Source organism: Ammospiza caudacuta, chromosome 5 (assembly GCF_027887145.1).
Source record: "Ammospiza caudacuta isolate bAmmCau1 chromosome 5, bAmmCau1.pri, whole genome shotgun sequence".
Classification (NCBI taxonomy): domain Eukaryota; kingdom Metazoa; phylum Chordata; class Aves; order Passeriformes; family Passerellidae; genus Ammospiza; species Ammospiza caudacuta.
In genome coordinates, this window is record NC_080597.1 from 62,917,863 (window position 1) to 62,932,943 (window position 15,081).

At 35.5% G+C, this 15,081-nt stretch overlaps 1 protein-coding gene across 2 annotated transcripts in view; it reads right to left on the minus strand.

The window, feature by feature from the left end:
* The window catches only part of CPNE8 (copine 8), a 69,903-nt gene that overhangs the window by 19,817 nt on the left and 35,005 nt on the right, over nt 1-15,081 (minus strand). The window contains exons 10-13 of one of the 2 annotated variants that reach the window (XR_009274742.1): nt 12,947-12,988; nt 6,928-7,003; nt 4,275-4,328; nt 1,181-1,287 (exon numbers count right to left, since the gene is read on the minus strand). Coding sequence is in view for 1 of the 2 variants with exons in the window: in XM_058804548.1 (XP_058660531.1) it covers nt 1,119-1,180; nt 4,275-4,328; nt 6,928-7,003; nt 12,947-12,988 (234 nt within the window). In the remaining variant the exon portion in view is untranslated. Of the gene's footprint in view, nt 1-1,118; nt 1,288-4,274; nt 4,329-6,927; nt 7,004-12,946; nt 12,989-15,081 lie in introns of both variants that reach the window. The other variant, XM_058804548.1, reaches the window with a different exon arrangement.

Here is a 15,081-nt window from a genome sequence, read left to right on the forward strand (position 1 = left end):
GACTTGCAGTTAATGGGATATACTTGTATTGTAACATCTCAGTGAGGAATGGGACAGACCACCCTGGAAAGATTACATAAGCAGCCCCTATGAAATTTTCTTTTCAAATTCAGACACAAACCTCAACTCCTCAGTTCCTTATACCTGCTCCTTCTGTAGAGATGAATTTTGAATGAATAGGGAATAGGATGGTCATGGCATATTTGTACAGCACACTTCAAAGGAAACAGCTCCACTAGAGGCAAGACTCTTTCTCCATGCATTTGTGCATACACAGACTTCAATCAATAGAAATTTCTGGTGAACATGGATGGATGGCCGTTTTCAGCCTCTGCCCAAGTCCCCAGCAGGAATGTAGGACTGCCACTGCTGGGACCAAAGCCCCATATAGTACTGTCAAAACACAGCACAGACTTTTATTTCCACTGAACTCTGGTTGAAGACTTAAAAAAAAACCCCAAAAAATAGAACTTGTTTCTTCACAGGTAATCAATGCTCTTAAAACCATGTGGAATGCATATGCAGACTTTATGCCTCAAAAATCCAAAAATAAATGCCTAGGAATGCATAACAAATTTCCATTATTGTAGAGAAGTATAGTGTTCTGGCAGGGATGTTAAGAGCCAGGCATTTTTCAGATTTGGTACCATTTCCAGGCACATTCTAGGGTAAGACATTTGACACTTCTGTCTCTACTTCTCTTTAGAAAAAATGATGATAAATGAGAAATCCAACACGTTAAAAATTTTAATTACTATCGAAAAAAATGCCTTTGAAGGGGAAAAGGTCTAAATAAATGCCAATATTAAATACACCAAATCTCAGTATAATTGGAAGAAATAGGCAGCATTTAAATAACTTAATATATATAGATAATTCCCTTTTGTTTAATCAAATTTTCTCTGGCTGGTCAGAAGTTACTCTTTCTCAGTGTTTTAGTATCAAGTCGAATTCCAACAGTATGAGCAAAGTCCCATAACTTAACTTAGTAACTATCTGCATGCTTTATGTAGGAAAGTACAGCCCCTAAATGAGGAAATAATCCAGCTCCTTACAGATGCTACTGAGAGCCATGAACAAATGGTGAAAACAAGAAAGGTTTGTTGCTAATCACATACCCGCCTTTAATATAGTCAAGGAATGAAACTTCTGTTTCAATTAGGAAGGAAAGCAATGTTACCTGAAAGCAAATAAAAGAGAGTCAGACATGAATTGTGTGTTTCCCAGCGGAACAAGCAGAGACATAAGCACAATGTTTTTCGAGCTCTGTCCTTAGGATGTAATTTCCTACAGTATTAAGGGAAAAAAAAAGATTAAAAAAGATATTAAATAATTTCAGCAGGCAGCTCTTGAAAGGGAAGAGACAGGTTGAGAAGTCTATAATTGCCTTCTTTTTTTTTTTATTTAAGGAGAAGGTAAGGGGCAGAAGATTGTATTCCAGAGCAGGTTACCATATACATGTTATCTGATTTCTGTGTACTACACCTACATCTGAATATTACAGGGTATATGATAATGCATCTGTACCATGAGCACTTCAACACTGTTGAAAGAACTCAATTACAATTTATGTAATTACTCATCTCACATTAAAGGTCATATTGAGTATTGATGCAAGCCTAGACTGCAAAAATCTAGTAAAGTATACACATATAGGAAATACATAAATTTTTTAAAAGTAGTATATAAATGTATATATGTATTTATGTATATGTATACACATATATCTGTATATATATAAAAATGCACTGGTAAGAAATTTCAGCAGTCCCAGATTTTATCATTCAGAAATGACAGAGATCCAAAACACAAAGTAATCTAAAGGTGTTATGGGCATTTTCAGCAATTGAGTCACAGAGGTATAAGCTCAAGTGGAAAAGATCCAGCATTCAAGATTTTCATATATTGTGCAATATTTATGAAGCAAAGAATTAAAATTTTAATTTTATTTACACGAATTCTTTCATATATGTGCAGCAAGCAGGCAGTGAAAACTGGTTAAGTAACTATTCAGCAAATCCATGAATAAAGATACAAGGAATAAAAAGGGAATGGAAATCTATCACAAAATTTTGTGTCCACTTGAAGCAAAATATAAAAATTGAAAATACTCCTATGTTGTAAACTTAGACTCAGAATGAGATTACATGTAGTAATTCTGTCTTCCATCCAACTTCCTTTGTCACAGTTCTGTGTGACTGAGTGATCAGCTAAGCTTAAAATCACAAACTGCCCTTCTAGCTGAGAACAGAAGACCATAACAATGTTCTACCAGGCTATTAGTAGCATAGCCTTGCAAAAAAGACCAAAATTTCTATGCATTTTCCCACTGGACACAGTAATATTATTGGTTGATCTGCTCTTACAGCTGATTCTCTTCTTCCTAATTAATTTAAGCAAATATGTTCACTGCATCTGATTTTAAAAGTCAAAAAATGGAAACAAACAACTCCCAAAGTGACTGCAGTACTTACTTACATATAGTCAATGACTACTAATGCTTCAAGTTTTATGCAGGGAAATTTTTATTTCTCTATTAGGCTTTGTTTAAAACTAACCATGAATTATGAAACACTTCTGCCTAGTATGTAATTTGATTGCATGAATTCAAAATGACCCGTTAAGCAATAATAAATTGAGATATGCACTGTATGTACATAGTCCTTAAAGGCAGTAGTGAGATAACAGTCAATTATTTATACTCACTCTAAGTTCTCCAGAATTCTACCTCCTATTAATGAAAATTATGGTCTTTCAAGCCTATGCCTGGCTTGAAAATTTAAAAATTTGTGGGATGAAGAATATCTTGGGTAAATGATGAGGACAAGAAAAACAAAACTGCAGGCAAACACATAAGAAAGTGACCATGTGGAGAAGCAGAAGGGAAGCCTGAAGGACTACTAGAAGTAAGGGCAAATGGGGACAGAGATGACTTGATATAAAAAAATAAATTACAAAACCAACAGAAGAGAAGGAAAAAGAAAAGAAAAGGTAAAGAAGGAAAAAGGAAAGAAAATTGCTAACTGTTTATTGGAAATTTTGACGTAGTTGGAAGTAAAGAACAAGACACAGTTCATTTTGTCTGTTCAAATATGAGTAAAATGTTTTTTCAAATGAAGACAGATACTTGTGAAGATGTTAAAGTATTTTAACCCAAAATTAACATGAAAATTGAATGTGAAAATACATTTTTTTACCCTTCTGTACCCTATGCCAGATTTCATACCTAAAATTTAGCACTGGTTGAAAACAACCACTTAACATCAATTTCTCACTCACTAGTTCAAGACAATAGACTTGCAACTTGATTTTAACATGATACATTTTAGTAAGAGAAATATGTTAGCAAAGAACAAATTACCTAATAATTAGATATTGCATGGTAATTTTTAGCAGGCAAGCTGCTTTTGCCAATTTTTCATAATTTAAAGCAAAGGTAGAAGAAGAAGTGTTGATTTTCTCACTGGTAAACAGACTTAGACAAGAATGTGAGAATGTCAAAACATTCCTTCAAGGCTACTTTTCAGCATGAAAATAGCCCTACTGAGCCCTACTCAAGAGTGGAACTGTTCATGTGGAAAAAACCCACATGGTGGATGTGTTTACAAAAAACATCTCTCGTAACTGATTAGGTTTTCCAATATACCAATCCTCAAAATTTATCTTCACTTTTTTTGTAAATGATGGTGTGAACATCATGGATGCCAGGACATCAAAGCGGAGCAAGTGCTGAATGGAAATAATTGCATTGCTACCAAATGGTTCATAAACATGAGAACAGAACATGGAATGCAAATCAAACAAGAGAAATTCTCATTCCAAACAATACTAACAGATCTTTCAAAATAAATTTACAAACACCCCTAGGTAATAAAAATTGTTGACTCTGTTTGATTTTGCCATGATAAGCATACTAGCTTTTAACAATGCTAACTGAGCAGATAAATTTTAAAAGAAAATTTATTTGTAAAAGTGCAGGTATGTTTCAGACAAAAATTAAAAAGTGTTTTCAGTCCAATGGTTTCAATTGTTTAACTGAAATTTTTGTAGAACTTATTTTGAAAACCACTGGCGACTTGACAGCACATTTGGACAATTTTTTTATCAAACCCTTCAAATTAAAATCATCTGAAAATAAAATGCTGTGTAAAAGTGAATAGTTTATTGTGGCCTTGACAGAAAGTTCTATTCTAATCCTGTTCAATTACAAGTCAACTACACTCTCTTTGAAGCAAGAAGAAAAACATCCAGTAACATAAAATACATTTACTTACTGTTCCAGAATTAACATACTTTTTCTTTTTTCCTTTTTTCTTTGGATTTATTACCTAGAAACACAGATACAAGCATTAAAGCAGTATGATCCAATATGAAGATAAGTGTAAGGTATTTTCAATGCAGAAAGTACTCTATTTTCAGTGCATGCTGGAAACCAGCGAATTTATCTTCATGGTACTTGCCAGGGAGCCAGTGCTGGTACTCATATTAGACAAATAAGGGATGGGGGCAACAGAGGTGAGAAGGTTCATTATATCTGAGAGCTCAGTGAAACACTCTTTGAATTTTCCCAAAATTCTGCATTTTTCTGCATTCTTGATCACAGTGTTTCAGTGTATGGTGTCACTACTTTGTCACCTCACAATGCATCTCTCCACAATCCAGTCAATCTTTTTCCATCTGCTCCTCACAGCACCTGAGAAACACCTGAGTTGTTCTACTCCCACTTTCTGTACTTGGTGCAATACAGGATCTGCTGACAGGAAGATCAAGTTTCCTGAAATAGGTAATTTCATGAAAATGTTCAATATCACCACCTGACTGGCATACAGGAGTTTGGGGGGCTTTAGTGCACTCCCCATACCCAAGATTCTTCATGGAGCTGGACCACAAAGCATTAAACATTTTCTTGAATGTCTGGAACCTATGGACATAAAATTCCTCACTGTAGCCACCAATAATTTTCTTCCCCTCCTGAATACCTACAAAAAGCAAGTCTCAGTTAATTTTGTTAAATACACATGAAAATGTACTGCTGCTTTTCCAGAAATGCACATGGAATCGGAAGCAAAACATTATTTTGTTAATTAGGTCATTCAGCCACCTCCTACATATCTAGGAAATTCAATGCCTTATGGCTTGCTGCCAAGTTTTACTGTAAACTACTCACAGATGTTCTGCACATGATAAGGAATGAAAACATTCCCAATTGAAATGTTAGTCACTTATCTGGTATAAAATATTTAAAGAATTTTGCCTGAAAATGGGCAAACTAGTAATGCTTGTCTTCTAAAGATTTTCTCCCCCAACCAAAATGAGATTACATTTAAAGATCCTATTCCTTGCACAACACAGAACAGCAGTGAAATGTAAGGCAGAAGGAGACAACGATGATTTGAAGTCTCCCCAAAACATGTTCAACAAGTGAGTCCCTGTTCCCCCAGTATGCCACACTGGTGTTATACAGTAAATATTCTGCCAAGCTTTTACTCCTTTACACACATATACACCCATTAACACTTAAAAAATCCCAAGTAGCTCCTGCCCCTCCATTTAACAGTGTCTGATGAGCAATAGACTAAGCCTGTGTAATGGTGGCAATTAAACAATGCAGCAATTCTTGTGGAACCAAAATTTTAGCCAGAAAGTGACTCCTGCTGACATCTGCCCAGAAGAGGAAGATGAAGGTAACAGGCTGCCTGTCTGCCCTGTGGCAGTGCATTCACTGCTCTCCAGAATTCAATGGTCAGGCCTGAATTAGCAGCATATTGCTTGCCAGCAGTCATTAAATGCCAAAGAGAAGATTCATTTGAACTTTCTGCTTCAGGTAACTTGGCAATTGGCTTCTCAGGAATTGCAAGAAACTGCACTAAAGCTTGGAGTGAAATATCATGGGAAACAAGGCATATACTTGGAAGCAAAGATGAATTAAATGACAGCTTGTTTCTCTCCTATAATTCACAGTACTATAATGATTATAATATTTACATGGGGTTCTTTTTCAAATTTCAGATAACTTTAGCAATTAAACAACATTTTTTAGCCTCTGAAAATTTTACATCCCAGCAGGAACCTAGAAAGCTACATGATTTATATTGAACCTATTAAAAAAAGCTCAATTGCAAAGAGGTGGTTCTAGCAAAGTTCCTCATCTTTAAATATGGGACACTCACTCAAACTTCTCTACCTGCCTTGGGTTAGTTTGTAAAAGCAAAATGTTTAAAAGAGAATTTGCCCAGTATCTTGTGCTCTGATACTGCACAGACTAACCCAGAAGAAGCAGTACCCAAGTATGGAGGATTGCAGACATGAGCTGTTTAGGAAATGTATGCTGTCCCTGGGAGTATGACACTGACACCATATTTAAGAAACTGAAAAATTACTTCAGATGTTATGACAGAATACTCCTGGTAGGGTAGGATTTGTGTCGGTGATACAACAGGAGAGGACATTTTCACTGCACACAGTAATCTGTGTTATGACACTATTCACAGGAAACTGCTATAACTTGCTGTAACTCTGGGGCTGATTTTGGATCTAACTGAGACAAAAGCCATGGCTTTCAGTTATCTTGGTCCTGCTCTGCACAGCAGCACCTTTGCTCATCTTCAAAATAAAAGTGCAGCACATAATTGGAGCACCCTCCTTCCCTGCCTTCTTTAGTGTTCACCTAAACCATTATATTTGCTGTTACCTATATTAGGACTATGAAAATACTGAAGTTTAATGGCAGCAGTCTGAGACCAATTAAAGGATACCTTAAGGAATACCAAAGACCTGCACATCCTACAGAAGCAAAAAAAAAAAGGGTTATAGCCATACATATGCCTTCTAATTAGTGGCAATAATAGCTTTCCTTTGTTTTCAGTGTTGTCCATTGTTGTTTTCTCATTTATTTCCTGAGAGTGAGTAAATACTTGTAATACTTACCTCATAAACATTGAACTGAGACTGCCCTCTTGACAACTCTCTGTAACTTGTTGTGAATTCTCCAATGAAATCATGGCTGTTTGAAAAATAAGATTTTAAATCAAATGCACAATATTTAGGAATTTAAACATGTGTTTTAACTATTAATGCAAAAGAGACACACAGCCAATATGAACTGACACCCAAGAGACAAATAATGGCAACAGATATAATTTGCTTAAAAATCTTTATTATTCCTTCTGTTTTGTGTAATGCAAATTTAAAGTTAGAAAGGATAAGCTTAAATCTTTTTGATGTCTTTTGCTTAACTTAGCTGCTCTATGAGGACTATGCTGTAAATCAGTGACTGACCCCAATGTAAGTTTACAGAACCTGAAAAAACAGAGCAGGCTGCCAAAAACTGTCACCATTTCCTCAGTGGATGACCACTGGCACTAGAGACTCTGAACTGTGTATGAGGCTATGTGACAGAAAGGGAGTTACTGAAAACAGGAAAGAAGTAACTTAAACCAGAAAAGACCAGTGTCACAGACATCTTTTATGAAAAATCCTTTCCTTAGGTTTTTCCTCCTGAGAAGCTGAGAGGCCTCAGGAACAAAATGTAAAAAATTATTATCTGCTGCTGTGGAATGCAACAGGTGCATCTGTGATTGGTCTCATGTGGTTGTTTCTAATTAATGGCCAATCACAGTCAGCTGGCTCAGACTCTGTCTGAGACAGAAGCCTCTGTTATTCATTCCTTCTTTTTCTATTCTTAGCTAGCCTTCTGATGAAATCTTTTCTTCTATTCTTTTAGTATAGTTTAATATAATATATAATAAAATAATAAATCAAGCCTTCTGAAACATGGAGTCAGATCCTCATCTCTTCCCTCATCCTCGGACCCCTGTGAACACTGTAACAGAGCAGCCCTCCCAATCTGTGTAACATGACACTGAAATTGTAAGAGGAGGACCCAAAGCTTATTTCAGCTCCTCTGTCTTCCCACCTGGGAAGAGAAAAGCAATCCACTGAGGCTACCCAGCTTATAGTATTATTGGAAAGCAGATCTCAGCCTAACAACAAAGCAGAGGTTATCAAACTTCTCCTTTCTAAACTCTATTCCCGCTCCAGGAATACATTTGGCACTCCTGTGCTGTTGTTCAAGTTTTAAAACTGCTTTGCCAATGCATAAGCAGGGCTGGCACACTGCCCAGGAGCACTGTGAGCACGGTGCCACAGGGGGATGTGGCAGGGGAAGCACCCTGGGGAAGGTGCCCAGGCTCAGGAGCACCCACAGGGCTGCCAGATGTGACTGAGCTGCAGGTTTGTACCTCAGAGGCACCTGGGATGGAAGGGCTGCAGGGCTCAGCCCCAAGTGCAGAGCTCCCAAAAGTCCCAAAAGTTCTGCTCCATTCTCTGCTCTGCCCAGCTGAACTTTCCCCAGTGCTGCTCCAGCTGTGCCCTAAGAAGGCATTGCATTTCCTCTGCACTCTGCCTCCACATCTGGTGAGCTATGAAGCTAACTGTTCTACCTTCCCTCCAATGATAAACTACAATAGAAATGCAAAGTTTTATGACTTTGTGACTTGCAAAACTTCTTTTTAAGAAATTCAGCACAGTTCTAATTAAGCTATAAATATTAAAAGCAAATTTAAATAAATCTGAATGTTGCAAGATGAAAAATGGAAACAATCCATAGCAACATGAAATTTCTTTCTTGCTTTATTCATAATGAAATTAAACAAAAAACCCCTCAAATATAAAGCTCATTTTCTGAAATCAGCATGAATTCACAAAATATGTAAATCAAAGAAATAAGAGGTTCAGTCCTCATGCTGATAAGCAAAGCATACTGTAAGAAAGCTTGAGAAATACTCTATGTTAAAGATATTTCTCATTACCCAGATTCAAAAGGGACCACCTCACATGAAACACTCCCCTTTCAGCTGGGAGATCATCAAATTGCTTCCAAAACAAAGACGTCTCTTAAGAAATGTATTTTGGAGGTATATCTCTGCTGAAATGCCCTCCAGACTGCAAGGACTATTTGAGCAGGGAATAGAGGAAGCATCCACAAGGTGTATTTGTATTTAACCTTGGGTAACCATGGCACTGGAGAAAAATATATATTGCTTAAAATAGAACTTTTCCCTTTCCTAACAGTTCTAACCTTTCATTTTCAAATCAGGTTCTATATTTAAGGCAGAAATCCAAACAACAGTTCAATGACTACCTACAAACATGCTGCAGCAAACAGGAAACATGAGCCATGCCAGACAGGACTGTCCCTGGGGAGCAAAAGAATCTGTACTGCTCAAAAGTAATTGCTGCTGTAATTCCAAGAGACATTGGAAAGCTCCTTTCCCTATGGCTATATCCAAACATGAGCTAGAAAGATGTGATTCCTCTGATGAATCATGTTGCAAAGGTTTGGGCAAACATAACCAGCCTGAGAGCCCTGTGCACTTGGAAGAGCATCAGCCAGGATCTTTGCTTTGGGCACTCAGGGGGATGGACATGCCACCACGAGACTGGCACTGATGGCTGAGTGCCTGCTGGACAAAATGTGCCTTTGACAGATGTATAAGTCATTAAGAAAATATTGTAATATTAATCATCACACTTCAGCAAATGGATCTCCTTATTAGTCTCTGGATTGAGAATCCAAAGTACTTACTCTCCTTGCCTGCCCAACACCAAATTTTCCTAAATTTTCATCCATGAGTGGCATATCAGAACACTGAACAAGAGAGTCTTAGCACACAACATTATTTTAAAGCCCATCTCCCTAGGTTTTCCACTTTTAGCCCTGTGTTTTGAAGTGCTTAAAATAATTTTAAAAATTGTATAAACTTTGAATTTTTTATTATCTAAAGGAAAAAAAAAGAGAGGAAAGGACAATCATAATCAGAAGCATGTCAATGAATAAGGATAAAACGCAAGAATGTAAAAATCAACTACCTAGGTGGAGAAGGAAGATGAAGGACAAAAAATAAGGTGGAAGAGCTTAGAATCTGAAATTCAAAATCTCTCCTGCAGTATTGATATTCTCAGATGAATGCTTCTGTGGCCCCAGCTTAGCATGACAATATTTACACCTTTATAAACCCCCCCCTTTTTCTATGTAACAGTTCATAAATGTCAAGACTGTGAAATGACTTTCACAACATGTATACAAAGTGATATTTTTTCTGAAATTAAATGAGAAACTTTTTAGAGAGAACTAAAAATATCATAGTATTGCTAATGTGAAGTTGTGCAGTATCTTATTTTTTTTCCTTCTGTTATATCTGTCTGCTTCATATATAATGACACTCAATTAAAAAAACCTAAAAATGTGACTCTGTCAAACAACTGGCCCAGTAACAAAACCAAATTTTGTGACTTCTTATAGCATTAAATATTTTGGGGTTTGTCACAGCTCTTAGAAGCAATAAAAGGGATCAGAACAAGTTGTTCATATTTTGACAATCTTAATGCAAAATTTTTTATGCAAAAACTGGTTTGACACAAAGGATGTTTAGTAATTAATAGTGTTAATGTTACCAAGGGCATGCATTACTTTTTGTCAAGAAGCTTTGTGTAATATTTGAAAATAAATAAGAGCTATTTGATGACAACAATATGATCATGATATTACATTTCAATTACTTCAACAATGTAGTTTAGGAACATGAAGGAAGCAGCTCAACCCAAAGCACCATGGTGCTATTTGCCAAAGCACAGGTAACACAGAATGGGGAAAAGGGAAAAAAACTTCTCAGTCAAGACTCAGGAAGTCAAAATCCAGTCAAGTCATGATTCAGAAATCAAGTGTATGTGCTGTAATTTTGTCTTCCTGATTGCAGAACAGCCTGTAATATTCAGAATAACTTGCTTTGCTATCTGGAGAGCAGGCAATCTTTCAAAGATTGGACCTGCCCAGTCTGCACATCTCTGGAGCAAAAAGATCCAGTGTGGTGAAGTGTCCAGCTGGTGTAACAACAGCTTATAAAAACTGTCCATCACAGATGGAAATTAATATAAACTGAGGAGCAGCAGAGTTGTACAAAAAATTGTTAGAGTAACTCTTGAATGGGATTAATTTCAGATATACTTGGCAATGTCAGAGTTAAACTGGGCACTTAGGTTTTGCTATGATCACTCTGTAGGTTTATAGACACCACCAGCTGGCAATTTATTCCAGGTAGGATGGATTCAATCAGACCATTTTCCCCTGTAAGCCTCTGAAGTAGCTTAAATGATTAGTTCAATCTACTTGTCTGATTTTTGCATTGTCTAAAGTCATGTAAGATGAGTTCCATGTCACCTTTCAGAGGAATTTTACATTAAAGATGTCAGCGCTCTGTGTGCTTCTAAATTTAAAATAGACAGAAAGCAAAACGCAGCAAAAAATCATATCATTAGAATAAAAAGGAAAACATGTAAATGGTATCCCTTCATTTTGTTTTTTAGATATTAACTTTATAGGTATTCTGATTGTGATGTGAGGAAACACAGGTAATATTTGAAACTATTTGAGACTGGAGAGGCTGATGATTGTCTGAAATGCACAGTGTGTTCCAGATTTCAATCAGACTGGCAGTTACTTAGTGTTATTTGTCAGATTTCTTCCTTTTCCTTTAAATCTTACAGATTTTGGATAAAGTGAGACAGCACATGGGATTTGATACCTTGATAAAATATAATCCTTGTTTTTTATTAATGTGGCAATACGATTTAATTTTTCATTGCTAGCTTATTTTCAAAAAATGTGGTTTATACACAAACACATAAAATTTTTAAGGATTTGCCAAATCTCATTCAGAAAAGAATGTTAATAGAAATTCTAATAGGGGTGCAATGATTTTTTGCTAGTATGGCTTTTTAAATTTAAATACACTTGTTTTAATTGCTAGAATATGTTATGTATATATGTTATTTCTCTCCAATGAATATCTAATCAAGAAGGATGAATTTACACTGGCAGGTATTCATAGAGGGTAAATGTGAGATAAGAATGCTTGTAAATCAACAGGATTCATGATGGAAAACCAAAAAGACAAAATTATAACACAAGAGAGCTGAAAAGGCTTTTGGATCTTGTCAGCAAGTTAATGAACAGTAGCACAGGATACATTAGCCTACTATGATTACAAGACATTGCCACAGAAGCACAATATCATTATCTATAGTACTAGAAGCAAACTGCTTTGGTTGTATTAGAGACATTACTGTAGAATAAATAATATGGTTTTAAAAATCAAAAGGCAAGTGCATATCCATATATTTTAAAATATAAATTATGATTAATAGGAAATAATTAAGCCAGACTAACTTAAAGATAAATGGAAATAAATATATTACTGTATTAAATTTCAGTTCTAGTACCAAGACTTATGAATACAGTTTCTATTTAAAGTATGAAGATACAAGCTCAAACATTTTTAAAATAACAAGAGGTATCAATCCACTGTGTTAAACGATAATTGTACCTTGTCTGTCAAAATAAAGGCAATATGGTAGGCTCATTTCTTCAGAAAGAAATGTACAGCCAGTACACTGGGGTTCATAGCTCTTAAGAACAACAGATCCCTCCTGAATTTAGCAACAGAAATTCCATATATATTCCACTGTCCTCTTTCAAGGGGGTTATACAAAACTCAGGTCTTCCAACTCCAGAGTTTACAATAACATTTTGATGAAGACAGATGTGGAAATGAACATTCAGACCCAATGTGAAATTAAGGCAATGAATAGGTGTCTTCTATATTCCAATATTTAGGCCACCATGAGTAGCCACTGCAGGCATTTTATCATCTTCCATGGATGAATATACACACAGCAGGTTTGAAATAGGCTAATGCATCAGCATTTACCACCACTGCAAAACACAGAGCTGTACCACAGAAGAGTTTTTTCCAGTACCTGTACCTCTAAATATTGACAAATAACTAACTTTCTCTAATATTATGCTGGACACTAAATATTTATATGTTTTGCAATGTGTAGATACATGCAGGAATAACCCTTAAGTTTTACAGAAATGATGTCTTACCTTCCATCTCTATCCCAGTCATACACTTCTACTTTAATTGTCCTAAAATAAAAAAAATAAAACAACAACACAACCCTATTAAAATGTTAAATATGTACCCAGATTGCCTTTAAGATTAATAAAATAGGGGTGCATTAATTAAGTCAAACTCAAAAACCAGAATTTTTCAGTAATTTCTCATGGGGCAGTAAATAGCCTGTCAGGTTACACAACACTTCTTCATAAATCAATAGCTAAATACACTGGAAACTCAGGAAACAATTAAACACATTGGAAGTTTGACCAACATATTTTTACTTGCTGATGCTCTGAATTTTCTGTGGTTTTTAAAATAAATGATTCTTTAAACTTTAAAGTATTATCAAATTTTTGAAGAACTGTTTCCTTATGAGTAAAGTGAACCCTTGAGGGCAGCTCTAACCTTGCTTCAGGGATGACTGGGAAACAGATAAAAAGGAAAACCCAGATATTTTTCAAGTAAAGATCAATCATATTTCACATACTTCAAGAGTGGATTTCTTAAAATGCAAATATTAAAGAGCATATTATCATCAACATCCTTGATGAAAGAGGAAAGATATATGAGGATACAGATATTAGGCAGCTTTGTTCATCTCCTTTTACCACAGAAAGTGCAAATATGTAAGCAAATTCAACTACCACTAGCAGTTGATTTGGCCTAAAATCAACTGAACATGGGATAGAAAAATAACACCTCCCATATTTTAAGCAACAATGTAACTTAGTTTTATTCTTCAGAACAGTTTCACATGAAGTGAAGTCATTGGGGCAGTCTTATTAATAGAGGGGACAAGAATCTAAGCAATTACTTTGTCATTTGCTTCCATGGAAGCTGCTCCTTATTCTTCCAATTACATACAATCAAATAGTATTGATTCATTTTCTTTACTAAGAAGGGACTCTTTGGAGATAAAGCTGAGCAACAGCTGATATTATGTACAATATAATATCAAACAATTCACACCTGGATGTTTTTCATATTTTTATGTTATTTCAAAATACGAAAAGAAGGACTTGCTTTGTCTGCATGTACCTCTTTTCAACTCAAATTTAAAGGCTCCTAACCACACCATTTGTTATATTTTACAGCTCTTGCATAATTCAGGTTGGATTTAAGTTCCCTTACAATGAAAACGGATGAAAGTGAAAGTTGTTCTGCAGAACAAAGTGAAAAACAACTCCAAACCTCTTATCCTACCAAGTATTTCAACGTTCAAAGGAAACTACTTTCACCTTCAGAGGAATTCAGCAAAAAAAGGCAATATCACAACATTTTTTTCCCTAGACAATTTATTTTACTTCCATTTCAAAACCTGTTATGACAGACAGAACACACCACTAAGTTAAGATTTATGTAAGGTTTAGTGGGATTTAAGTTTTGAATAGTCTAACAAATCTGTGTCCAAATAGCAGAATCATCTCAGTGAGAAAACTCAGATCAAAATAAATTATTAAGAATATCAAGATAAATTCCTGAGAAGGATCTTCAGACAGGTAACTGCAGTAAGAGCAATACATCCTTGAATAAAGCTCCTCTCTTTAATATGAAATTTATTTCATATTAAAGGATTAATTACGGATCTTGACTTTTATCTATTTTGCATGATTTGCAAGATATTAAAAGACCTTTCCAATCTTCACATACTGAAACTTAACCTTTACCTTAAAGGACACAGTTTAGAGGATGGGTTTCCTAGTTTAATATTAAAAAACCCCTTTCATTTAAAAATAATCAAGGTTAGAGATGGGTATCTCTGTTTTAAAACTTTTATGCAGAAAGTAACTGTAAGTGCTTTTTGAAAGCTCATACTAGGAGAAAAAAAGAACAAAGACACATTAGACACTAAGTACTGAAATGCCATTCCTGTGATGTCTGAAAACACTGTATAATTGCATAGTTTGAGAAAAATTAAGCAAATCCTGGTCATTCCATATGAAAATGTGGACAGAGTTCAGTCAGAAGCATGCACTAGCTGAATATTTAGTGTCCCCAACACCAGAATAAACATTTACCATGACATATTTTTACTAATGACATTATTCCCATCTTTCACATCTATCACAGAATGCAGAGCACCAAAACTTTATCTGTGAAAACTATCACTATTTGAAAG